The sequence below is a fragment of the Felis catus genome, chromosome B1 (genome assembly GCF_018350175.1).
Source record: "Felis catus isolate Fca126 chromosome B1, F.catus_Fca126_mat1.0, whole genome shotgun sequence".
In the NCBI taxonomy this organism is placed as follows: domain Eukaryota; kingdom Metazoa; phylum Chordata; class Mammalia; order Carnivora; family Felidae; genus Felis; species Felis catus.
In genome coordinates, this window is record NC_058371.1 from 137,209,236 (window position 1) to 137,236,899 (window position 27,664).

General features: G+C 37.2%; 1 protein-coding gene across 6 annotated transcripts in view; it reads left to right on the forward strand.

Moving 5' to 3' along the window:
- LIN54 (lin-54 DREAM MuvB core complex component) overlaps positions 1 to 27,664 on the forward strand; it is a 72,650-nt gene that overhangs the window by 6,532 nt on the left and 38,454 nt on the right. For 2 of the 6 annotated variants that reach the window (XM_023252980.2, XM_003985227.5), the window contains exons 2-4: positions 7,516 to 8,231; positions 12,743 to 12,866; positions 19,816 to 19,958. In XM_023252980.2, the coding sequence (XP_023108748.1) occupies positions 7,548 to 8,231; positions 12,743 to 12,866; positions 19,816 to 19,958 (951 nt within the window). In that variant the 5' untranslated portion in view covers positions 7,516 to 7,547. Of the gene's footprint in view, positions 1 to 7,515; positions 8,232 to 12,742; positions 12,867 to 19,815; positions 19,959 to 27,664 lie in introns of those variants that run through there. The other 4 variants (XM_023252981.2, XM_006931005.5, XM_045056165.1 and 1 more) reach the window with 3 other exon arrangements.

A 27,664-nucleotide genomic window follows, 5' to 3' on the forward strand; every position in this document is an offset into this window, starting at 1 on the left:
GATTTCTAAGCTTTGTCAGGGCAAGATCTTTGGTTAATTATCCATAATGCCCTTACAAAGTTGGGAAGCAATAAGTATTTGTTAATTAAATGACTGATAAAAATTTTAAAATGGTTAAAAATTAAGAGAACCTTATCAATTTTAAGATGAATATAATTGCAGAGGGTATTAGTTAAAAGTTAATTCTGAGTATTTAAAAACTTATTTGAAAGGAATTTCTCAGTTTGTGCCTTGTGAACTTGTTATTTTATTTCAAGTGTTGTGAAGTCTTAGAGCATTATATAAACCTGTCTTTACTCAAATAGACAAACCAAAGTTATCTTTCAGACCCCAATGTAAATAATGCTAGAATTTTAGATGATACCTCTTCTCCATGATTAAATGATTTATTCTTCAAATTTGTATTGAGAAGTTATTATGTGGCAGCTCTGTTCTAGGCATTGGAGATATGGGATCCAGTGATGAAGACAGACAAGTCCCAGTCCTCATGAAGCTTGCATTCTAAAGAAGTAGGGGAGGAAGAATCAGACTATAAACAGATACTTTCTAGTGGTAAATGCTATGATCAAAATACCAGGGTAATGTGACAGAGTGCTTAGGACAGTGGAGATGAGAGTGAGGGTGCTTTTTTAGGTAGAACTTAAAATGTAATATAATTGGACATATTAGAAATCATTAGGTTTTCTGAAATCAGTGAATTTTTAACTCTCATTAGACTTAAACCATTCAACCATGTTCAACTGTGAGAAGGAAAAACTCAATGTATGGCTTCCAGAATTGTACCTTGCTTTTAGAACTTTGTTTTATGAGCAAAAAAAATATTGGAGGCATGAGGAATACATTGTATGTTCTGTCTTCTTTCCTACTCTACCTTGACGTGTAACCCTTTGTACAGATGAAGTGAAGTAAAGCTCCTCAGTCCTCTTGGCTTGTGAAAACCCTCTCTTTTCTTGGAGTGGTCCTCAACACAGTGGTGATGAGGTTGCATGTGCTAGTACATATCTTCCATTCCTAAGGGATAAAATTAGAGTGATGATTCATGTAGCTACATGGCCAAACCCTTTCCTGCCATGCCCGCAGCTCCTTTTCAGAGTTTCTTTTAGCACAGGCCACCATGCCTTGCATGTGACCCTGATTGAAACAGATATAGATGTCTAACTATAAAGCGTTTATCATAGTCTGCTCAGTGGCTTTGAGGTGTGCTGGCTCCAGAATTCTGCAAGGCCCTGTACTGCATAGAGACTGGCCAAGTCAAGCAGACCTTTTCTTGTTAGAAGTTTGAACTTTACTCCTAGTTCAAGGGAGACTCTAATCCTGTAATTCCTAGTCTTTTTTAACAGGACAAATAAAAAGACATTCTGAATAGCAAGCTTCAAAATATATGAAGCAAAGATGCACAGACAAGGAGAAAAAGAAAAATCCACAATCATATCTAGGGATTTTAACAGTCTCACTAATTGATAGAAGAAGAAAAAGTGACAAAATAGAAGATATGAACAACACTATCAGCCAACTTGATATAATTGACATTTGTAGAACATTGCCCTCAGCAACTGTAGAATACATGTTCTTTTCAGGTGCACATGCAGTGTTCACTAAGATAGACCATATACTGAGCCATAAAATAAGTCTCTAATTTGAAATAATGGAAAGAGTATCACATTCTTTGGCAATAAATAGTAAATTAGAAATCAGTAATAAGATAGAAAATCCTCAAATATTTGGGAGTTAAATAGCATGTTTTTATTTTTCCATGGTTCAAAGATAAAATCTCAAGGAATATTAGAAAATATTTGAAGCTAATAATAATAAAAACATACTGAATGCAGCTAGAGGTTTGGGGCAAATTTTTAATATTAAGTGTTTATTTTAGGAAAGAAGAAAGGTTTAATCCGTGAAACTAAGAATTTTAGACATAGTTTTTTCTGGGAAGAGCCAGATAAGAAATATTTTAGGCTTTGAAGGCCATGTAAATCTGTTTTATATAATTTATATATACTTTTCCCCCCAGCTATTTAAAAATATAAAAACCATTCTTAGCTGGAGAGCAGTAAACAGACTATGGGCCTGATTTGGTCTTGGACTATATTTTACTGAACCCTGATCTATGCTTCCATCTTAAGCTTCTAAAAGAACAAATTAAACATAAAGCAAGTAGAAGGAAGGAGATAAAGGTAACAGTCAATTAAATAATAAATGGACAAAGAATTGAGAAAGTCAGTGAAGCCAAAATGGTTCTTTGAAAAGATCAATAAAATTGATACATCTTCAGCCAGACTAATTAAGGAAAAAAAGAAAGAAAGAAAAAAACACAGAAATTACCAAAATGAGGAATGAAGAGTTGACATTTCTACAGACATTAAGATGAAAGAATATTATGTATAATTTAATGCTAACAAATTTGACAACCTAGAAGAAATAAATTCCTTGAAGGACACAAACTACCAAATATCAAAGGTCACTGAGTAACCTGAATAACCCTGTATCTACCAAAGAAATTGAATTTATACTTAAAAAACAAGAAAGATTTATGTCTAGATGGACTCACTGTTGAGTTCTAACAAACAGTTCAGGAAGAAATGGTAACAATTCTATGCTGACTTTTCCTGAAAATTGAAGAGGAAAGAATATGCCCCAACACATTTTATTAGGCTAGCATTATCCCCGACAGCCACTCTAAGAAAAAGAACTACACACCAGTGTCCCTCATGAATGCAGACAAAATATTAGGAAATAGAATTCAGGGATATATACAAAGTATAATACATCATGACTGAGTATAGGGCTTATTTCGGGAATGCAAAATTGGCTTAATAATAAAAAAGTCAATATAATTCAAGGCTAAAAGAGAAAAGCTGTGTGATTATCTCAATATTTGCAGAAAAAGCATATGACAGAAATATCCATTTATGATTGGGGAAAAAAAAAAGATACCAACCAAACTCCAAAAACTGGAATATAAATATGCTTCCTGAACCTGATAAAGGGAATTTGTGAAAAACCCACATCTAACAAATGAGATTGGTAATAAGGCAAAGATGTCTGCTCTTACCACTTTTATTAAACATTTTACTGGCGGTCCTACTCAGTGTAGTAAGGCAAGGAAACGAAATAAAAGACACACTGACTGGAAAGGAAGAAATACAGACATTATTCTCAAACAGCATGGATTGTGTTTGTAGAAAATCCTAAAGAATCTACATCAAAAAACTAAAGTTAATAAGTGAGTTTACCTGGGTTGTAGGCTACATGAACAATATGAAAAAAAAATCGTTGTATATACTAGCAACAATTGGAAAATGGAAAAACCAATTGCAATCCATCAAATAACATGAAGTGCTTAGGGATGAATTTATGTGCAAGACATGTACATTTGAAATATAAAACATTACTAAGATAAGTAAGTAGAGAGATATACTGTTGGGAGACAGTTTTCCATTGCTCTTTGAATTCCTGCACCTCTGCAACTGAGGCAGCAACTGCCCTTTTAAATGATCATTTCTAGGATGTTTGTATAGCAAACAGCCTTGAATGATAGAAATAGTGACTTGTGCTGTAGCCAAGGGCAGATTTGCTTATTGTGCAGTATAATAAAGATAATATCTTCTTGTGGACAAAAGGGCAGGTGTGCTTCAGCCCATTACAAATGAATCAGATTCTCTGAGCTCAGGGTTCTTAGTTGTGATACAAACATGATTCTCTCATGTTCCTACTATACTGTAATAAGTCCTGTGTCTCTACCTAGGACTACTGTGTGGTCTGCCAGTATCTGTGAAATGGTAACAGGAAACTTAGTTAGCTTACAAAGAGGGTCTGAAATCTCAGATTGCTCACAGGTCTTGGCAGTTTGGGCCATGAAAATGGAGTGCTGGCAGAGACATAGCTTTATGAAAGAGGAAGGATGAGAGCCATGTCGACTAGGTTAGGGGATATGAAAAGATTCTGGCATCTAGTAGTGAATGCTGTCACCCAAGTGGTGGGCAAGGGTGGTAGGGGCAGGGGAAGTATTCCAGTGTTCTGTGTCTTAATGGATAGTTAGGGTCTGAACGGAGAGCCCAAATGGTGCTTTGATTGTTGTACACTCAACTCCGTAGCCCCAGCTGAAAGGCAGTGTGGCTGTAGTCACTGAGTTAAGGATCCTGAAAGCTGAGATATTGGCGTCAGAGGATATAGAATTTTGGGTGAATTAGAAGTTTGTTTAGTTGAGTTGGAACTGTGGGTACTTGAAACTGAAAGTAAATTCATTGCCAAACCATATCTCCTTCTGTGACTTGACTTCTCCCTCCTCCTACACCTTGACTTCAGGTGCTTTAAGGAGAGGGATGAATAGAGATTGGGCAAAGATCTCCCTGTCCTTAAGTGGGGACCAAAGGCCATACCCACATGTCTAAATATACTGGTGGAGATTCAGAGCAGGGAGTCAAAACTTTATGGCTCTGTTGGATACTGGCACCCAAGTCATCATCCTGCCTTATTCTGTGGGGAATAGAGTGTGCAGATGCAACTGATGGGGCTTGGGCACCGTTTGCAGTAGGTAAGGGAAGCTAATGTGACATGATGGGTTGGGCCCTTTGTTGTTATGTACTATTGTGACTCCCATTACTAAAGACATAATTGGTGTTGATGTTTTTACATGTGTACTTTAAGTTCCCATAAATATCTGAGGGGATTCTCCTGATCAGAAAGAGCTGCATGTAGAGAAATGTTAGTACTTTGAAGTCTCAAAATGCTAGTCATTCCTTTGAGCTACAAGTTATTGTGACTGATGATTTTATAGTATATATAAAGAGCTTATCCAACTCAATAAGAAGACAAAAAAAGCGGGGCGCCTGGGTGGCTCAGTCGGTTGAGCGGCCGACTTCGGCTCAGGTCACGACCTCGGCTCAGGTCACGACCTCGCGGTCCGTGAGTTCGAGCCCCACGTCGGGCTCTGTGCTGACAGCTCAGAGCCTGGAGCCTGTTTCAGATTCTGTGTCTCCCTCTCTCTCTGCCCCTCCCCTGTTCATGCTCTGTCTCTCCCTGTCTCAAAAATAAATAAAACGTTAAAAAAAATTAAAAAAAAAAAAAGAAGACAAAAAAAGCCAGTATATTTTTTTAAAGGCAAAAGATTTTAACAGGCACTTTTCAAAAGAAGATGCACAAGGGGCACCTGGGTGGCTCAGTCAGTTAAGCATCCGACTTCAGCTCAGGTCGCGATCTCACAGTCTGTGGGTTCAGGCCCCGCGTCGGGCTCTGGGCTGATGGCTCAGAGCCTGGAGCCTGCTTCCGATTCTGTGTCTCCTTCTCTCTCTGCCCCTCCCCCATTCATGCTCTGTCTCTCTCTGTCTCAAAAATAAATAAAAACGTTAAAAAAAAAAACAAAAACGAAAGAAGATGCACAATACACTGCATATATAAAAAGATGCTCATTGTTATTAGTCATTTGGGCATTGCAAGTGAAAACCACAATGAGATATCACTTCACACCCATTAGAATGGCTAAAATTAAAAAGACTGATAATACCAGTTGTTAGCGAGGATGTGGAGCTGCTGGAACTCTTGCACATTGCTGGTGGGTGTATACAGTGGTACAGCCAAGTTGGGAAATAGTTTGGCAGTTTCATGGAAAGTTAAAAATAAATTTACCTTATGACCCAGCAAGTCTACTTCTTTGTCTTTATTCAAAAAATATGAAAATATATATCCATAACAAACTAGCAGTGTTATTTATAAGAATCCCACACTGGAAACACTACAGATGTCCATTCACAGGTGAATGGATAAACAAATTGTGGTAGATTCATATGATAGAATATTACTCAACAATAAAAAGGAACAGAACTTGTAGTAAGTGAAGGAATGAAGATAAATTTCAGTCGTATTGCATGGTTCCTTTATGTCACAAGTACATAATGTATGATTCCATTTATGTGAAATCCTAGAATGGGCAAAAGTCAAAACTAATCTATAGAGATAGAGTAGTGGTTGTGTAGGATGGGATGTTTGGGGTAGGGGATTGACTGTAAAGGAGTAGACTTGTTTTTTTCTTCATTTAAAAAATATCAGTGGTAAAAGTTTAAGGCAATGTAATTTTGTGATTAAAATTATGAACTTTGGTATCATAAAACATATCCTGAGTTTGAGTCTGGGCTCTATCATTTACTAGTTATGTGACCTGGGACGGATTTTATAATCTAAGTTTCTTCATCTGTAATATGGGAGTGGTAATGATACTGTCTCAGAATGGTTGTGAGGATAAATTGTGCTATCATTGGCAAACACTCAATAATGATTAATTTTGGCCCTATTAGTATCTGTCAGTGCTAATTATAATTTGTTGCTCATGTCTGTTAATCTCAGAATGGGTATTGTATTTTTGTATTTTATTTTTATTTATTTATTTATTTATTTATTTATTTTTCAACGTTTATTTATTTTTGGGACAGAGAGAGACAGAGCATGAACGGGGGAGGGGCAGAGAGAGAGGGAGACACAGAATCAGAAACAGGCTCCAGGCTCTGAGCCATCAGCCCAGAGCCTGACGCGGGGCTCAAACTCACGGACCGCGAGATCGTGACCTGGCTGAAGTCGGATGCTTAACCGACTGCGCCACCCAGGCGCCCCAAGTATTTTTGTATTTTAAAAAATGGGAGAAAGAATGCTGATTAGGTTTCTGTGGATCTTTAATGTTGTATAGGCAAGCAACATTACTATTTAGTCAGTCATGATCATGATGTAATGTTTAGATAAGGGTACTGACTTCTTTATTGGAAGTTCTACATAACCTTTGGCTAAAAGCATCACAATTCCGGGGTGCCTGGGTGACTCGGTTGAGTGTCCGACTTTATCCATTATCTCATGGTTCATGAGTTCAAGCCCCACATCGGGCTGACGGGCTCACTGCTGTCAGCGCAGAGCCCGCTTTAGATCTCTGTCCCCTTTTCTCTCTGCCCTTCTGCGCGCATCTGTCTCTCAAAAATAAACATTAAAAAACATTAAAAGTAATAAATAAAAGCATCATAGTTCTGATTTGTTCGTAATCTGCTTTATTATTATTACCACTTTTTTTGTAATGAGACTGTTTTTTACGCCTTTTAAATGCTTTCTTTTTTGACATTTTAAATGGCCAAGGAGGATTTGAGAATCTTTTTTCCAAATAAAGTTGTTTTTGGTATGAAGTTAATTGATCAGACTTGAGCCAAATAAGTCATTTAATCTGCACTTGCTGAGATGGATTACTCTGGAACTCCTTTAACATTATTTTGAGTATTTAATGGATTTTGATAGATGGCAAACTACCCTCATTTTAGGACCTAGCTCCCTAGAGATTTGAAGATATTTTCCAATATTTGTTTACATTTTAATCTTTCTTTGTGTGAATCAGCAGTTTTCAAGTTTGTCAGTAGTTTCAAGTTTGTCGCTCAATTATACATCAGTAATAAATAATGATTTTGTCACTTGCATTTTTTTAAATAATTTTTTTTCTTAAATCTGTTTTGAAAACTAGTAATTTATTCATTTTCAACTTTATTGCAGCGCCTGATCAACTTTCTAGCTGGAGAACGATCATGGAGGTGGTGCCAGCTGAGGTGAATAGTTTGCTTCCAGAGGAGATAATGGACACTGGTATAACTTTAGTGGATGATGATAGTATTGAGGCTGTTATTGTTTCATCCCCAATTCCCATGGAGACAGAACTGGAAGAAATTGTCAACATAAATTCTACTGGTGACTCTACAGCCACGCCCATTTCCACGGAACCAATCACAGTGTACAGTAACCACACTAACCAAGTTGCAGTGAATACCACAATTACTAAAGCAGATTCTAATACCACAGTGAAACCAGCTTTTCCAAGTGGCCTTCAAAAACTTGGTGCTCAGACTCCTGTGACTATATCAGCCAATCAGATTATTTTAAACAAAGTATCACAGACATCAGATCTTAAACTTGGCAATCAGACCCTTAAACCAGATGGACAGAAGTTAATTTTAACAACTTTGGGCAAGTCTGGTTCACCAATTGTTTTAGCACTACCCCATAGCCAACTACCCCAGGCTCAGAAAGTTACAACTCAGGCCCAGTCAGGAGATGCTAAGTTACCACCGCAGCAAATTAAAGTAGTTACCATTGGAGGGAGGCCAGAGGTGAAACCTGTCATTGGTGTCTCAGCATTGACCCCAGGAAGTCAACTGATTAATACAACAACTCAGCCCTCTGTGTTACAGACCCAACAGTTAAAAACAGTACAGGTAAAAAAAAAAAAAAAAAAAAAAAAAAAAAAAAGAAGGGGGCTTATTAATTCAATTGCATGTTAAAAATTAAATTGATTCTTAGTTGTGTTTGTAGGGTAATTAAATGCATAGTTGTTATTGAATTCTTTTGAATGTTGCTTTTAGTAATTTTGTGGGTTTTTTTTTGTAAAATTTGATATGTCTAATGCTTTGAAAATGTTTGCTAGAGGACTTAGAGCAAACTTAATTTTTGTTAAATTTCTAATTTAGTGTATTTATAGCTTTTTCCTCATTTTTAAATGCATTTTATTCTCAGTAGTAGTTTGATTGCACGTATGCTCTGCTGGTATAAAGATACCAGAGTTGCTGCTAGGCTGTCAAAAAATCATTCAGACATAATTTTTTTCAGTTAACAGATGGCCAAAGTCTAGGAAAACTTGCTGCTCTGAGAAACCCTTGGAGCCAGCAATAGTACATACTAGCCAGCGTGTGCCGCCTCTTTGCAGTTTACTGTCCATTGCCATCACTCGTGTTTACAGTGTGGAAGAGGCAGTGTCACATGATGGAAGGTAACATATTGGCTTTAGAATTGGACCAGCTGGATTTGAGTGACCTCTGTGCTACCCTATCACCTGTGGAACTTTGGATCGGTTACTTCTCTGAGTTTTTTGCTTTAGCTGGAAGATGGCTATTTGACCATGATGAAATACATAGTAAAAGATAGTACTGATGTAGTTCTCAAAACTTCAAGGATCCTTCAGAATGGTTCCTATTGTTAGTTGAACAGGATCCTAAGATAGAAGGTTAACAGAGCATACATTCAATGGTTCCCAGTTTTTTATGCTCAAATAGGCCTTTTGAGGTCACCACTGCTCTTAAAATAAAATGATCCACTTAATATCAGGAAACACAAATGCATTCCCTGTTTGAAAGGTTCATCTTCCAGAAAAAAGGAGGTGTGAGTTAGAGAACTCATGCAGGTATATAAAAAAGTAGGAAGATTTGAGGAACTATCCACACTCTGCTGATATTAGAAATAATGTTTTGGTTATTATGTTGGCAAAATAACTAGAAGCTTATTTTTCTTGGGTTTTTTATTTAAGCACTTTGTATGATTTCTCAAACCTTGTAATTTGCCCATGTTCCTCCTGCCACTATTAAATATTTAGTGCCCTTTTCTTTCTTGTTCATTATCATCTGTCACTTATCTCTGACTTCCTTTACTTCTTTTGATGAGAATCTCTTGAATGAGATATACTAATACCATCAAGCATCTTGTTGTCAAGTATCTTGTCTTTTTAAAATCAGTTTGAAACTTGTTTTTATTAGTTTACCAGAGTTTATCTGGCTTTGGAGATGTGGATCATAACCACATTCACAATAAACTGATAATGAAAATCAGAATGTCATTTTTTTTCATTTATTAGAGCAATGTATGCATGCTGTTTCATGACCAGTTTACTTGTATCTACAAGGTTTCTACTACAGTCCCCTAAGTACTTACAGTGAAAGCATTTATTGTTAATTTTATAAAACCTGATTCTGTTTATTAAAAAAAGAACTTCTATTTTAAAAAAATAACAAAAACAGAAGAAACCCCAATTAGAATATTGTTCCACTTGTCCGGTTATTTTTAGGCAAATCAGATCTTTCCAATTCAAAAGTAAAAAGCTACAAAGCTCTAAGGCCTAGAAAAAAAAAAAAAAAACAAATAAGAAGCTACACATCTATGTTTCCTCTTTAGGCACCAGAATATGTGATTTAGTATTACACGGTGTATATGATTCTCTGGTTTTTTTCCTAGACAATCCTCAGCGTTGTCTTAAGTTTAATCAGAGTATTGAAACTGTTAGGGTATGGACAGCAGGTAAGGGTGGAAGAAGGAGACCCATCTTGAAAAATGAAGGAAAGAGGTGACAGTTGAGGCCAGAGGCAGTAACAAAGAGGTATAGTTACACTTAATTACAGATATATAAACACTTTCCCATGTTTCTTGTGCGCAGTGTGTAAGAGTAATTAGTAACTAAGAGTTTGGAACAATATAGCTCCTTATTAGTTGCTGAGTCTATATAATACAATGCCAATTATTACCTGCATGTATTATTTGATTATATATTGGGCTATATTTGTAAATTTCCTTTTTTGATTCATTTTTGTCTTTGTTGATTAGATAAATTTATTAAAAGTGATACTTTATGTTTTGTTTTACTTAATAATTTTGTTCTAGAGTAGTTTAGAATTTATAATACAAATTATTATAGTTCCTTGAAGGAACTATAAACTGTTATTTTCAACAATGAGCCACTAAAGAAATGTAGCCACAGGGGCAAATTGGAATTATTCATTTGAATAATTAATGTGCCTTTGGTTGTATTGTTTACATTTTTTTCCTGATTGGTAAGTGTTCATATAGTCATATGATTGTGAAAATCAGTTAAAAATGGAGAAATACTCTAAGCTCCTAAAAGAATGTTTATTATAAGACATGGGTTTCTAAGAACATCAATACTTTTATCTTTAGAGATTATTAATAAGTCAATAGATGACATATTCTGACTTATTTTAGAATTTAGGCCTGTAAATACATTTGGGAAATATATCCCCTTTATGTCTCCCAAATTGCATCAATGGTTATACATTTATTTGGATATATCAGTTTTGCAAGCTGGATATTTTTTTTTTTAATTTTTAATGTTTATTTATTTTTGAGAGAGAGAGAGACAGAACGTGAGCAGGGGAGGGGCAGAGGGAGACACACACACAATCCGAAGCAGGCTCCATGCTCCTAGCTGAGCTGTCAGCACAGAGCCCGATGCAGGGCTTGAACTCATGAACTGTGAGATCATGACCTGAGCCGAAGTCAGATGCTTAACCAATTGAGCCACCAGGCGCCCCCAAGCCGGGTATTTTTTTATACAGTAATGGATCTCCTTGTTTTGTTTTTTTAAAAAATGATTTGTATTTCATTTATATATTTTTTGTCAGTAACATGTTCTGAGTGTAAGAAAGTAATATATTCTAAGTATAAGGTAATGTATTATTTAGTTTATAATTTGAGCACAACGCTGATATTTTTCTAGGTCTGTGATCCATTGCAGCTTCTGGTATGCTTATGTTATTCAAATTGGTCGTGTTTATTCATTTAAAATTTTTTTGTAATGTTTTTATTTATTTTTGAGACAGAGAGAGACAGAGCATGAACGGGGGAGGGTCAGAGAGAGAGGGAGACACAGAACCCGAAACAGGCTCCAGGCTCTGAGCTGTCAGCACAGAGCCTGACGCGGGGCTCGAACTCACGGACCGTGAGATCATGCCCTGAGCCGAAGTTGGATGCTTAACCGACTGAGCCACCCAGGTGCCCCTCGTGCTTATTCATTTTAAGTCTTTATTTCCAATAATAGCAATTTCAGGGCCTTAGTTTTCATATCTGACAAAATATTTAATGTCTCCCCTATCACAACTAAATTTCTGCTTTTAACTTTTAGAAGAAGCTATATCTTTGCATACATTGATTTTTTTTTTTTTTTAATTTTTTTTTTCAACGTTTATTTATTTTTTGGGACAGAGAGAGACAGAGCATGAATGGGGGAGGGGCAGAGAGAGAGGGAGACACAGAATCAGAAACAGGCTCCAGGCTCTGAGCCATCAGCCCAGAGCCTGACGCGGGGCTCGAACTCACGGACTGCGAGATCGTGACCTGGCTGAAGTCGGACGCTTAACCGACTGCGCCACCCAGGCGCCCCAATAATTTCAATATTAAAACATTGATAACTCTACCCTCTTTGACTTGTGGAGAATTTTAGTTCAGGTGAACAGGATGCCAATATAATTTAAGATCAGGAATGAATAAATATAGACCCTACCTTCAAAGAATTGATAGTCTAATAAACAGTATTTTAGCAAATGGTATTTCTAGAGGCTTTGTCTTCAGAATAGTCTGTTTTGCCAAACTTGTCTCTTTGTATCCTAGGATATTAACTTACTCAGTTGTTTGTTTATCTACCCTAATATATAGATCTAAAGCTGAGGATCTAATCATAACCTGTCTTTAATGTGTATTCATATTTTGCTTCCAGGGGCCAATGTAATTGCATTTACAGGTGGCTTCATCATTTGCACTATGCTTTCTTAACTGACTCTATCTTTTTATTACTGAATAATTTGTTATTTTGAGAAAGAATATTGCTGTCATGTTTTATTATTGTTTATTATTAAGTAAGCATTATTAAGCATTAAAATTATTTTTAAATACTCTTTTGGTTTTCATCATATGCATATTATCCTACAGACTAAAGTAAGGATTTACAATAAAATGTAAAGGTATTGCTATATATTGGCTTAAGGATGGGATCATATCAGTATTTTGATGAATGGCTGCATTTTAGATGTTTTTAACATTAATATTTAGATATATTTTGTTAAATGAGCCGGTTTCATATGTACTTCTGTATATCAATCTTCTGTTTAATTTTGACTGAATAGGTGTTTTACAGAAACAAATGGCCTTCATAGTTATTTATATATTTCAGATTGCTAAGAAGCCTCGAACACCAACCTCTGGTCCAGTAATCACGAAGCTGATCTTTGCAAAACCAATTAATAGTAAAGCAGTTACAGGACAGACAACTCAAGTATCACCACCAGTCATTGCAGGTTATATTTCTTTATAGTTTATTAAGCTATATATTTACCTTCCTTTTAGGTTTAAGAAAGGCTGTTCTGCCATCTTGAAATGTTTTAGTGCAACAAGTAGAGTTATTATTATAAACCAAACTAGTTAATAAGAAATGTTATTTCTTACACTTATTTAAATGTGTGCTCTGAGCAAATGCCTTATCTCAAAATCAGTCCATTACTTTAGTCTCCTTAGTTTTTGGTAGAATTTTACCATGAAAGTAGCAAAGTCTTAACCTTCAGTAATACTAGCTAACATTCATCTAGTGTTTACCACATGCCTCGCACTATTCTTAGCCCTTTACATGTAGTCACTTATATAGCCCTTGGGCAATCCTGGAAGGTAGGTACTAATAACAGCCCCATTTTACCAGTGTAGAAATGGAGGCACTCAGCCAGTAAACGGCCGAACTGGGATTTGAACCCAGGCAGTTTGTCTCTAGAGCACATGTAGCTAAGTTTAATAGATTTAAATTAATACACGTGAGAGTATACTATTTCATGGTTTCTGTTTGTTTTTGGTTTCAAAATGCTTTATATGCAGTTTTCTATGAACAGAAAATGGTCACAATGATAGTAATTACTTATGTGATAACAAAATTTTAGCTATATTTACCAGCAAATTCTTCAGTGTGGCCGAATGCTCTTTATTATATACTTTAATAATTTGTCATCACCAATTACTGTAACACCTCAAATCTTGACTTTGAGTATTTTGTTTTCTTTATTAGTTTATCTGCCATTGTATTCCCAATCTGGCAGTTCTTTGACTTTGAGATCTCTGATCTGTTAATCATTCTTTCTCAAGAATCACTCACTTCCTGTCCTCAGATTCTTCCTTAGTCAATATGGAGTCCAAGACCCATAATTATCACTTCGTTACAACACCATTGATATTCCTTTCCCTTTCTCCTTCTATAATGGCTTAAGTCCAGCACTCTTCTTACTCTGCCTGGCAAGCAGTGTGATCTTTCTAGAGACATACAGCCATGGTGACTGGTCTTTAATTCAGAGCTGTACTAACATGAACGCTTTCACCACTTAGGAGCTCATTTCTAATTTCCATTGTGTTTTAAGGGCTTATGGAAGTACCTCTGGATGGTAAACTTTGACTAGATACTTTCAAATGCTAATTACCCATTCCTAGAATGTGTATTCTTGAGGAAGGTACTTTAAATGTTAACTAACTGTGAGGGGTAGGTGGGAGAGGATATATATGAAAACCACTGTCCACCATTTTTGATAAATTTATAGACAGTGTAATAACAGGCAACTCTGAAGTCAGTGGCAGTGATCTGTCATTTTCCTGAAGACATTGTGTTTAGGGAGGCTTCTCGTTTTAGCAAGTGAGAGGAGGCATGGAAAGATTGTAGTTTGAGGGCAGTATTGTTGGGTGAATGTATTTTTCTCTTTTGGCCCTCAGCAGAGATTTGTGATGTTATAGGAGGCTGCTGTCTTGAGGGCTGTCATGGGGACAAGTATGGCCCCAGAGGGAAGATTGGAAAGCGTTTGGATTTGGATCTGGTTCCAGAAGTGGGCTTCAGTTGGCTGAAAGTAAGGAAGGCTTTGGATGTATCGATGAAAAAGGGACCCCAACATTCCCCTGGGAAGTTTTTGGGAGTTTTTGGTGGAGGGGGTTAACCAAGAGGAATTTCTCAGTGCAGTGTTTTTTACTATTTCTGAGCTTGAGAGAGTCCCTTACATTTTTTAATTGTGTGGGAAAATTATACGCTAAACAATTGTGGTGTTTGTACATGTGCCTGAGTGAACATTTGGTCAATGCCAAGATTTCACCTTTGACGTTTGACTATAATGATATCATTGCTGGGTCTTTGGGTCATTTATATAATGTGTTTGCACATTAATCATAGTTTCACCTTTTAATTACGGGCAGACTTCTTGGCCCTACCAAAAGGCATAGATAGACTTCTATTAAATTTCATTAGAATCATTGGCATTAAGTTCAGTTTGGAGAGAGAATTTCCACTGTCAACTAGTTCCATTATATAGCCTTTTAAATTCTTAGGAACTAAATTTTAAAACACTGAAGTACCTCTCCTGTTGAATTCTCTTATCACAGGGAGGTTCTGTAATCTTTATATTGTAGCTATTGACTTTTCAAAGTACATTTAGATTGTTTTTTAATGACTTTTGGGCTTCTCATTGAAGATGGAAATCTTTTTCTGTCTTACAGTCAAGATAAACTTAAGTTTGTGTGTAAGTGATTTTTTTAAAAATGCAGATCTGATCTTGTCACACCCTTGCTTCAGATTTTCTTGGCCATATTCATTTCTTATCAGTTTCTTGGCTTCAGTCTGTCAGATTTGAATTTAGATGCCAGTGCTTTTTTAACATTAAAGGCATTTATGATCGAATACATACCTTTTTCATTTTCACCTAATTTAACTTATTTTAAGAAATTACCAAATAGACCATGTTGTCTCAGGATTTAGGATCTTGGCATTCCTTTTTACTTACGATGCCTTTGTTTGCCATACTCTTCCCCTGATCATCTCCTATGTATTCCCTTAGAACTTAATTATACCTACCAAATTCTTAACTTTAATTAGACTTCTATTACATTTCATACTGGTTTTTATTTTATTTTTATTTATTTATTTATTTATTTTTTTAAATTTTTTTTTTCAACGTTTTATTTATTTTTGGGACAGAGAGAGACAGAGCATGAACAGGGGAGGGGCAGAGAGAGAGGGAGACACAGAATTGGAAACAGGCTCCAGGCTCAGAGCCATCCGCCCAGAGCCTGACGCGGGGCTCGAACTCACGGACCGCGAGATTGTGACCTGGCTGAAGTCGGCCGCTTAACCGACTGCGCCACCCAGGCGCCCCTCATACTGGTTTTTAATATTTCCATTAGTCACACTGTGTTATAATACTTGGTTTTCTTGTCTGTTTCCCCTACTACATTTATAATTTTTCTTAGTGGTAATTTTTTGGCTTTGCTTTGTTTGTCATGTAATTTTTAAAAATTAACTTATATTGGGGCACTGGGGAGGCTCAGTTGGTTGAGCCTCTCTCTGTCTCTTTCTCTCTCAACAAAACAAAACTCTCTTAAAAATTAATTTATACTTAAAAAATTTTGATAAAAATACATACATAAATTGTGGCATAACACACATAACATTTTAATTATTTTTAAGTGGACTATTCAGTGGCATTAAGTATATTTACACTGCTGTCACCACCATCCATCTTCAGAACTTCTTTCATTTTGCAAAACAGAATCTCTACATTATTAAACAATAACTCCCCATTCTTCCCTCCCTCCCAACTCCTAACAGAAACTTTTTGTCTCTTATCAATTTGACTACTCTACATATCTCATATAAGTGGAATCACACAGTATGTGTCCTTTCGTAATTGGCTTATTGCACTCAGCACAATGTCCTCCTAGTTCATCTGTGTTGTAGCATGTAAGAATTTTTTTTTAGGCTGAATAATATTCCATTGTGTGTATGTGCCACATTAACGATAGTTCTTTTACCTTGTTTATCTCTCTTTCCAGACTTGGCACAGTTTCTGGCACATAGATGTGGTTCAGTGAATATGTATTTTGAATGAATATGTATATCATGGAAGCAATGTGGTGGTGTGGAAGGAGCTATTGGGAAACTTGGGTTTTAGTCATAGCTCTTGTATAGATTTTGTCTGTGATCTTGGGTAAATAATTATCAATTCCTCTTCTATAAAATGTTGATTCCACACACTTCAGAAGGCTTTGGAGACAGTTTAATGAGATACAGAGGTCCTTGTTATCAGAGCTCCCGAGGTACAAGGTTTCTACAGTGGAGCAAGCTTTATCAATGTGAAAATATTCACTAATAAATTAATCTCTTAAGAATTAGTCCTTGCTTAGATAAGCCAGCTCCCTGCCTGTCCCCCATCCCCTATCTTTTGGAGTATGTTTCTTGATTCTTGGAGAACACCTGACGGTGGAGTGTAAATACCTTGCAAATTGATTTCAAGGGGAGGTTGTAGAATTTGCATACTTGTTGAATCTGTCTGTGGAGCTAAGGATAAATAGGGATTTGGAGATTAGATAATCAGGAGGGATGCTATCTGGATGAAAAACAAGCAAGCCCCTCAAAAAGAATAACTTGAGGGGCGCCTGGGTGGCTCAGTCAGTTAAGCATCCGACTTTGGCTCAGGTCATGATCTCATGGTTCGTGAGCTCAACACCCCCCCCCCCCCCCCCAGGCTCCACACTGTGTCTCCCTCCCTCTCTCTCTGTCTGCACCTCATGGGATTCTCTCTCTCCCTCTCAGTCTGCCCTCACTCACTCATGCTCTCTCTCAAAAAAAAATTTTTTTAAGAGTAACTTGAATTTTAACAAGTATAGAGGGTTCTTGGGAAAATTGATGAAATCCTGAAATATTTTGGCCTGGCAGAGATGACCTTCAGTATGATCAAGTTGTGCCCATTCAAACTGCATCTGTCATTGTGCTGTCACACTAATTTTCAGAAGAATCCTCTTTCCCCTAGACTTAACAGTTCATCCTAAGAGTTACTGTAGTTTTAATTATAAACTCGAGTTTTGTTAAATATAAGCAAAAAATAAATAAAAAGGAAAAGGAAAAGAAAACTGAAAGATTTACTCTTAGTTTTCTTATTTGTAGTGAAATTTTTGTCCCTGTCTTAAATGAATTCACTTTAAGTGGCCTTTTCTGGATCAGCTATTTTCAGGAATTGAGGATTTTCTGCATTAACTTTTTCTGACACTTTTTTCTGAATTTATGTAATGCCAAACAAATAAGAAGTTATAGTAATAACCATAAGTGATGAGCATTTTATAAAACTGTGTCTTTATTGGTCATTTCTTTTTTTTTTTTAATGTTTGTTTATTTTGAGGGGGGTTGGGGGAAGAGCAGAGATAGGGAATCTCAAGCAGGCTCTTCACTGTTAGTGCAGAGCCGAATGTGGGGATTCATCCCATGAACCACGAGATCATGACCTGAGCCGAAACCGAGTCAGATGCTTGACCGACTGAGCCACCCAGGTGCTCCGATAATTTATTTTCTTAATATAATCATTTTTTGGGCTTCAGGTTTATCCCACAGATAACTAGTTTTAGAAACTAGAACAGGCAATCATTTTACTTCAGGCAGGTTTAGCACTTTAGGGCGGTCTAAAAATATTTGATGCAGATTCATTTAGTTTATATAGAATTGACTTACTTAGTTATGTTATTCAGGTTAAAAAAAATCAACTCTCAACTGAAATTTGTTAATGACTATTTCAATGAAATTAAATGTAAGTGTGTACTACAAATAAATTGAAAATATTTTAAACATTCATAAATGTCAGATCAACTTGATTTTAAAAAAGAAACTGTATACTGTGTCAGAAAAAAATAATCCGGAAGCTCTTAAGTGCTAGTTTTTTATTTTTGTCTAAAGAGAAAGTCCTTTCTTTTTTCTCTTTCTCTCCCCTCTCTCCCTCTCTCTTTCATCTCCAGATATATTTATAAGTTAAATCATAGCATCTAAGAAGGAATTTTAGAGATAATGTAGTTATCTACCTTTTCTCTTCTTTGGGTGCTTGAATTCCCTTTTCAGCCAGTGAATTTGATTATACAGCGTCTGCTTGGAATGCCTTCAGTGACTAAAAACTCACTTGTGGTGAAAGTCTTTTCAAGTGGAAATTTTTGTTAGAAGTTCTTTCCTAGTGCTGAACTGAAACTTCTGTTTCTGTGCATTTGTGCTATGCATCTGATGTGATAGAGAGTGGCTCTAATCCTTCAACTTGACAGCCTAGAGATGAGTCGGGATAATCTTGGCTTTCCTGCCATAATAAAAATCTCTAAATCTCAGAAGTTTAAAAAAATTTTTTCACTTTTTATTCATACTTGATAAGATCACATATCCATTGTGGATTAGAAAGGGGGCTCTTCTTACAGTCTCACAAGGACTCAAGCTGACAGAGGAACCGACATCTCAGATGTGGCAGAGGAAAAGTAGAGCTTTGGAAGGTCTTGCATTGGCAGAAATGTTCTGGCCCAGAAATGCAATACCTCTACTCATAGTTCATCGGTTAGAACTTGTCATGTGACCCTAACCTAATCACCAGGAATGGGTTGGGGGCGGGGGGTGCAGGGAGTACACAGTTCTACCATGTGCCCAGAATGGGAGAGAACCAGAATACTTGGTGACTAGCACTAATGACTGTCACACAGTCTTTCAAGAATTTGGAGATGTGTCATGTCTTTGTATTCCTTTCTTGACTAGGATAAAAATTCCTAGTATTTCAATTCATTGTGAGATGATTCCCAATTTCCTAACCCATCCAGACACCCTACAGTTTTCTGTGTTTTTCCTGAAGGGTAGTGTCCAGAAGGGTTCACAGTATTCCTGTACTCCTGTTGGAATCTGTCCGAGAAGAACTTTTTGTTTTCCTTTTGGCAGTCTAAAATCAGATAGTATTAAATCAGATAGTCTTCAGGTTAGTCCAATGTCTGTTTTATAGATGTGGGTTGAAATTGTATCCTGAATGATTTAAGTTCAGAGTAAAACAGCTGTAGTATAGTACAGAGATTAAGTTTTGAGACTTGGATTCAAGGCCTGACTTTCAGGAACTGTGTTACACAGGGCATGTTGCACAGTTGTCCTGAGCCTATTTTCTGATAAATATAACTTAACAGGATTGATGAGAACAGTGAGAAGTGTTTTCATGGACTTTACATAAAGTGGTATTAAGATACTAAGTGTTACTAAGAAGCATTGTTTTGTTTCCTTCTGACTAGTTTCACCTTAGTTCATTAGGGCCTCACTTGAGTGTTTAAGTTCCTACCTGGATACATATGAAATAGTGAACATACAGACTACAGTCTTTGTGGGTGTAGATCATCATCACATACATTTTATATCATTATTGAAAAAAGTCAAACTGATGTGCTGCCTCTCATTTGCAGGTAGGGTTCTTTCACAGTCTACTCCCGGGACTCCATCAAAGACCATAACAATATCTGAAAGTGGTGTTATTGGATCAACTTTAAATTCTACAACACAGACACCAAATAAAATAGCCATCTCACCTTTGAAATCGCCAAATAAGGTAAAAAAAAAAAAAAATTAGCCACAAATGCTCAAGTGTTGTGGTTAATGCCTTTATGTTCTTACTAGTCACTTTAGATACTTCAATTTTAACATATTCCCAAACAAGTAATAGGCTTTCATCGAATACTAGATTAATTTAGTAATCAAGAAAAAAGAACTTATTCTAAACACATAGTAACTTAGTAATCTTTTTGCATGCTAAGATAATTTCCATGGCCCATATCAATGCGGGTACAACAAAAATCTTTTGAATGAGGTACATAATGTGTATAGTTCTCAAGTTAATATTTGTGCAAAATTATTATCTTTGGGAAGTCACATATGTAGTGACTATATGAATATAAAATGTTGAATGTAACTTTATTGTTATTTTGATAAAATACTCTGTTTTCTGCTTAAACTGTCCTGGGTTTTGTGGAGACCTGAGTTTTTGCTGGGTAACAGATTACCCAGAGTACTAGAAATTGCCATCAAATGCTGGTCACCAGATTCTCAGAGTTTTTAGATTTAAGTATAGTTCATTCAAAGCATTTGAAAGCTTTTCATGGTCTGTTTTTATTTTAAGGTAGCTAAGTACTTGTCATTTTACTCTTAGTTCACTTCCTAAAACACGCAGATGTCATTATACCAGCATAACATTTTGAAAAGGTATATTTTAAGGACATTTCAGGTGTAAAGCTAATCATCATTATTCTGTGAGATGTCACCTTTGTGATTCTGGAAACTTACTGCCCTTTTTCATTATTTACTACTATTCGTAAATAGAACAAGCATTAAATATTTGTTTCACATTTTTTAGAAGTATAGCTGTTGGTTTCTGTTATAATGAGACTTGAATATAATATATAAATATGATGTCTCTTTCACTTTATTAATAATGGGATTCTACCTGCATGATAATAGAAAATAATTATTTACTTAAATGGAATGAATGCAGTAGATATTTGAGTGCTTACTATGTGCTATGCCTAGTGATAGGTACTGGGGATAAAAGCATGAATAAGACACGTTTTTCACTTCAAGCAGTTCAACAGGGAAGTTAGACGTAAACATTAAGAATTGCCCTACAGAATCAAGACAGTTACAGGTGGGTTGATGAGCTCAGCTGTGTGTTGGGGACACTGTATACAAAGGCTGTTCTTGAAAGATCTTAACCTTAAAGGTGGTTTGGGTCTTAGCTGTGGGTGAGCAGTGGAGGTAATACTTGCTTTGAGGTAATTTCTCGATTGAGGTAATACTTTACACAAAAGGGGAAAAGTGTGGCCCTTTGAGGGAACTCTGGTAGTGTGAGTGGTGAGGGTATGAAGGTTAGAGAGAAGGTTTTATTATCTGCAGGGGAGTTTGCATTTTATTGTTCTAAAAAGACTTTCTGTGGCTTCCCATTGCTTCTAGAGCAGTGGTTTCCTTGTCTGTATATTGGGATCACCTGGGAATACTTGGTTTGTATTCCTAGAGACTGTTTTAATTGGTCTAGAGTTTGGCCTGGTATCAGGATTTTTAAAAGCTCTCTAAGTGATTCTAATGGGTACCCTAGATTGAAAACCACTACTCAAGGTTAATATGAGATTTGCATGTTTTTTTTTTTTTTAATTTTTTTTAGAGAGGGAGAGAGAGAGCAGCACACAAGTGAGGGAGAGGGGCAGAGGGAGAGAAAGAGAAAGAATCTCAAGCAGGCTCCATGCTTAGCACAGAGCCTGACTCAGGGCTCAGTCCTGTGATTGAGATGATCAAGAGTCAGACACTGAACCAACTGAACCAGCCAGATGCTCTAAGATTTGCATTTTTAAAAAGATGATTCTTGTGGCATTATGAAAGACAGTCTGGAAGAGAGACCAGTTAGGTTAGTGATTCTCAACCATGTATGAACTTTTGAAACACCTTGGAGACCCCTTGAGAAAACTTATGGCTGGGTCCTACCTGACTCCATAAATGAGGATCCCCATAAATGGAGCCGAGGTATCAGTTTGAATTTAGTTTTAATATTTTAAGATTCATAAGTATGGGCCAGGGTAGAAAATCACTAAGTTAGATTATTCCAGTACTTTAGGTTTGAGCTAGACTAGTAGCTAAGGGGCTTGGGAAGAAGAGATGTGTTAAAAGAGGTTTAAGACATAATATTGGATGTCAGGGTCTTAGGGAGGGGGAGAATCTAGGATGACTCCTAGGTTCCTGACTTGATTAACAGAGTAGATGGTGGCACTGTGGACTGGTAAGTCTGGTATATGGGCTATATCTGATTTGCATACAGATAGGAACTAGCTTTATTTTTCTCTCATCCTTGACTTTAGCTATGCCATCTTGGATCTTCCTTCCCTACATCTTGACAAGAGGTTATTTTTAACTATAAGAACAAGCCTTATTTTGGTGATTAAATTCACAAGTATGAAAAGTCTAGTCAAAGACTTAAATCTAGTTTGAAAGCTTCTCCCCTGAACTCAGACCCAATCATGACTCAGGGACCATATAGTCAAGAAGGGGAGTGTGCTCTGTTTCCTTCACTTTTCTACCTCCTCCCCGTTTTTGCTTTTGGCTTCTGATTGGAAGGAAGATTAGAAGAGAAAAGACAAAGACTTATGTGACCAGGACTGTTGTAATGTAGCTGCCAGTGTAGCAGGTGTCCAAGTGTGGACATTTACAGTTGTGCATTTAGGAAAGTTTTTGAAGATCCCCACGGATATGTCCCCATTGCCCACTTCTTTGTTGAGAGTGTGGTACACACTCAGGCTATCTTTGGCAGTTTTCTCCTGGCTGTCTCTTACCTCCTGTAGTCTGCCCTACGATCTGGTACTGCAGTGTACCAGGCACGTGTAGCATAGTGTAGCAGAGGCACGTGTCTTTGGCCCATTAAGACGCTTTAGCCCTTCTGCAGCATCTGTTTGCCTAATGGGAAACCTATTGAAGAACCCACTGGTAGAAGTACAGCTTGACTAACTACTGTCCTCCTTTTCCTTGCTCTACAATTTTGACAGTTCCATCTAGCCTCTTGCATTCAGAATTCTCTAGGCTGGGACCAGTTTCTGTGTTCACATATGTCCTAAACTCCTGCAGGTATGTGTCAGGTTCTCCCAAGAAATCTCTTCCTGCATCCATTTCTGGTGGCTAGACCAAGATAAGCATTCTTATCACTACCAAAAAGTTTATTATAGTGTGTTGCTAACCAAAATTGAGATGTCAGGTTTTTCCTTCTTCTAGTTATTACTTAGTCCATCCCAGATGTTTTTCTTGGAGAACCCCTGCCTTTGTTCTTATGGAGGTATAGTCTTCTCTACATTTATAAATTCACTTTTTTTTTTTTTTTTTTTTAATTTTTGAGAGAGAGAGAGACTGAGTGCAGACAGTTGAGGGGCAGAGAGAGAGAGGGAGACACAGAATTTGAAGCAGGCTCTAGGCTCCAAGTGTCAGCACAGAGCTTGACACAGGGCATGAACTCATGAACTATGAGATAATGACCTGAGCTGAAGTCAGATGCTTAACCATCTGAGCCACCCAGGTGCCCCTACTTCTGTTTCTAATCTGTTTGGTTTCATTTCTTCTTTTCTTTTTGTTTTTTCAATTTCATTTATTTATTTGTTTTTAAATTTACATCCAAGTTAGTTAGCGTATAGGTGCAACAGTGATTTCAAGAGTAGATTCCTTAATGCCCCTTACCCATTTAGCCCCCCCCCCCACACACAGTAACCCTCTCTTTGTTCTCCATATTTGAGTCTCTTCTGTTTTGTCTCCCTCCCTGTTTTTATATTATTTTTGCTTCCCTTCCCTTCTGTTCATCTGTTTTGTATCTTAAAGTTCTGATATAAGCGAAGTCATATGATATTTGTCTTTCGCTGACTAATTTCACTTAGCATAATACCCTCCAGTTCCATCCATGTAGTTGCAAACGGCAAGATTTTATTCTTTTTGATTGCCGAGTAGTACTCCATTGTATATACATATACCGCATCTTTTTTATCCATTCATCCATCGATGGACATTTGGGTTCTTTCCATACTTCAGCTATTGTTGATAGTGCTGCTATAAACATTGGGGTGCATGTGCCCCTTCGAAACAGCATACCTGTATCCCTTGGATACCTAATAGTGCAATTGCTAGCTTGTAGGGTAGTTCTATTTTTTAGTTTTGTGAGGAACCTCCATACTGTTTTCCAGAGTGGCTGCACCAGTTTGCATTCCCACCAGCAGTGCAAAAGATCCTCTTTCTCTGCATCCTTGCCAACATCTGTTGCTGCCTGAGTTGTTAATGTTAGCCATTCTGACAGGTGTAAAGTGGTATCTCATTGTGGTTTTGATTTGTATTTCTTTTTTTTTTTTTAACGTTTATTTATTTTAGAGACAGATCATGAATGGGGAAGGGTCAGAGAGAGAGAGGGAGACACAGAATCTGAAACAGGCTTCAGGCTTCGAGCTGTCAGCACAGAGCGTGACGCGGGGCTCGAACTCACAGACCCTGAGATCATGACCTAAGCCGAAGTCGGACGCTTAACCGACTGAGCCACCCAGGCGCCCCTGATTTGTATTTCCCTGATGATGAGTAATGTTGAGCATTTTTTCATGTGTCGGTTGGCCATCTGGATGTCTGCTTTGGAGAAGTGTCTGTTCATGTCTTTGGCCCATTTCTTCACTGGATTGTTCTTTGGGTGTTGAGTGTGATAAGTTCTTTGTAGATTTTGGATACTAACCCTTTGTCTGATATGTCATTTGCAAATACCTTCTCCCATTCTGTCGGTTGCCTTTTAGTTTTGCTGATTATTTCCTTCACTGTGCAGAAGCTTTTTGTTTTGATGAGGTCCCAGTGGTTCATTTTTGCTTTTGTTTCCCTTGCCTCTGGAGATGTGTTGAGTAAGAAGTAGCTGAGGCCAAGGTCAAAGAGGTATTTGCTTGCTTTCTCCTAGAGGATTTTGATGGCTTCCTGCCTTACCTTTAGGTCTTTCATCCATTTTGAGTTTATTTTTGTGTATGGTGTAAGAAAGAGGTCCAGGTTCATTTTTCTGCATGTCACTATGCAGCTTTCCCATAGCTGGTCCAACTGAAAGGTCCAGCTTTCCCAGCACCATTTGAAGAGACAGTCTTTATTCCATTGGATATTCTTTCCTGCTCTGTCAAGGATTAGTTGGCCATACGTTTGTGGGTCCATTTCTGGGTTCTCTGTTCTGTTCCATTGATCTGAGTGTCTCTTTTTGTGCTGGTACCATACTGTCTTGATTACAGCTTTATAATACAGCTTGAAGTCTGTTTGGTTTCATTTTCAACAGGCAGGAGATGGATGATAGTGATGCTATCTCTCAGTAAGTCTGCCATGGATGCCTTTGTCTTCCTTTTTAGAGTGTGAAGATTTATCATTTGTAGTTCTTAGCCTTGACCTCACTTCACCCAAATTTTGAGATAATAGAAAAAATTCCATTATCCTCTTAAACTAGAAAGGAAATATAGAGAGAATAATTGGTTTGGGCAAAGAGATGTTGTTTAGTTCTTGCAGATGTTTGTCATTGAAGTACTCATTGATATCTAAAGTAAAATGTCCTTTAGGAAGCTGAATATAGGCAGTGACTAAACTATGCATATAGATGAAATCAACCAGGGAGCATGAGTTTATGTGTACAGATAGAAGAAAGCAGGACTGAACCACAGTAATATTGAGAGTTATTAAAAGAAAAGGAGTCAATGAAAGAGAAGGAATGATAAGAGGTAGTAGGAGAAACCAAAAAAAAACAAAAACAAAAACAAAAACCAAAAATAAAAATACTGGAAAGAGAGATGACTTCAAGAATGCTCTTGGGCTATAATTTTAAATACCAAGAAAGTCAATTAAGAAAAAGACTGAAAAGTAAAGCTTTGCCCCCATTGGTCAAAAGTGGTCAAAAGGAAACTCCCAAGTATCCACCTTTCCCTACCTGCCAACACTCAACAATCTTACCACCATCTGCCTTGAATAGCCAGGACTTCTCTCATTATTTATCCCTATTTACATTGGGTACCATCCAAAGGCCCAGAATCCTACATCACCTTTTATCTCCCACATCTAATCTCCTTAAGGTTGTCAGTATCTTCTGTCCTTGTTCTCACTTATCCCCAACTCTTGAACTACTTCCATTGTGCCCTCTCTGGAGTTTGTATCAAAATAATCCCCTAAATCTTCAATCTCTTCGCTGAATGTTCTTTTTATCTTGTTCTAACAGATACCCAGCTCTCCCCTACAAGACTGCTTCCCCAGCAGATCTCTTAAATGATGGCCATTTTTTCCTCCTTCAGCCATTAGGCCACTGATCCTGCAGTGGAGGGGTCGGACTACATGTTTTCCTTCCTTCCTCTCATTACTATCTGAAAACTGTTCTCACTTTCTTCTCCATCTTTGACGCTAATGTAACCAGGTTTGTTACGGGAAGTCAGGCAAGTCTTAATATTTTCTCAATTTACTTGATACTATAGTTGTCTATTATTATAGGACGTATTTCTTCCATTTATTTTGTAAAGTAATCCTCGGTTCTCTACAAAGTATTTATTAGACATGTAAATAAGCACTATACCAATGCAAACGTGATTCTGCATGGTTTACTTTCTTCTTGCTTTAGATTTTAGCAAAGCTGTTCTCTACTTTCTGACATTTAATGTGTGTTTTGTCCTGTAATCTTATTCTTACCTTAAGTACTATTTTTTTTCATGGAATATTTGGATTTATTTTAGAAATGCATTATGATTTATGGGGCGCCTAGGTGGCTGAGTCAGTTGAGTGTCCGTCTCTTGATTTCGGCTCAGGTTATGATCTTGTGGTTTGTGAGTTTGAGCCCCACATCAGGCTTTGCACTGACGGTATGGAGCCTGCTTGGGATATTCTCTCTCCCTCTCTCTCCCTCTCTCTCCCTCTCTCTCCCTCTCTCTCCCTCTCTCTCCCTCCCTCTCTCTCTCTTTCTCTCCCTCTCCCTCTCTCTCTCTTTCCCTCTCTCCCTTTGCCTCTCCCTCTCCTTCTGCCCCCGTCCCCTGCTAGCATGCATGTGTGCTCTCTCTCTCTCAAAAAGAAGTAAAAACATTTTTAAAAATGCAGTGTGGTTTAACATTCAAAAATCTATCCATTGAATTCACAACAATTAATAAGAAAAAAGAATAATTTTATGAATATATACAATACATCTCAATACATGTGGAAAAATGCTGATGGTAGCCAGCCTCCATTTGGTTAAAAATACTTGAAACAATAAAAATAGAAGGATACTTTCATAATTTGAAAAGGGGGAAATACATCAGACTTCATGTTATGGTGCAGTGTTGAACAAGGATATCCACTTCCAACATGTGTTCAATTCTTTTTTTTTTTTTTTAATATATGAAATTTATTGTCAAATTGGTTTCCATACAACACCTAGTGCTCATCCCAAAAGGTGCCCTCCTCAATACCCATCACCCACCCTCCCCTCCCTCCCACCCCCCATCAACCCTCAGTTTGTTCTCAGTTTTTAACAGTCTCTTATGCTTTGGCTCTCTCCCACTCTAACCTCTTTTTTTTTTTTTTTTTTTTTCCTTCCCCTCCCCCATGGGTTTCTGTTAAGTTTCTCAGGATCCACATAAGAGTGAAACCATATGGTATCTTCTTTCTCTGTATGGCTTATTTCACTTAGCATCACACTCTCCAGTTCCATCTACGTTGCTACAAAAGGCCATATTTCATTTTTTCTCATTGCCACGTAGTATTCCATTGTGTATGTAAACCACAATT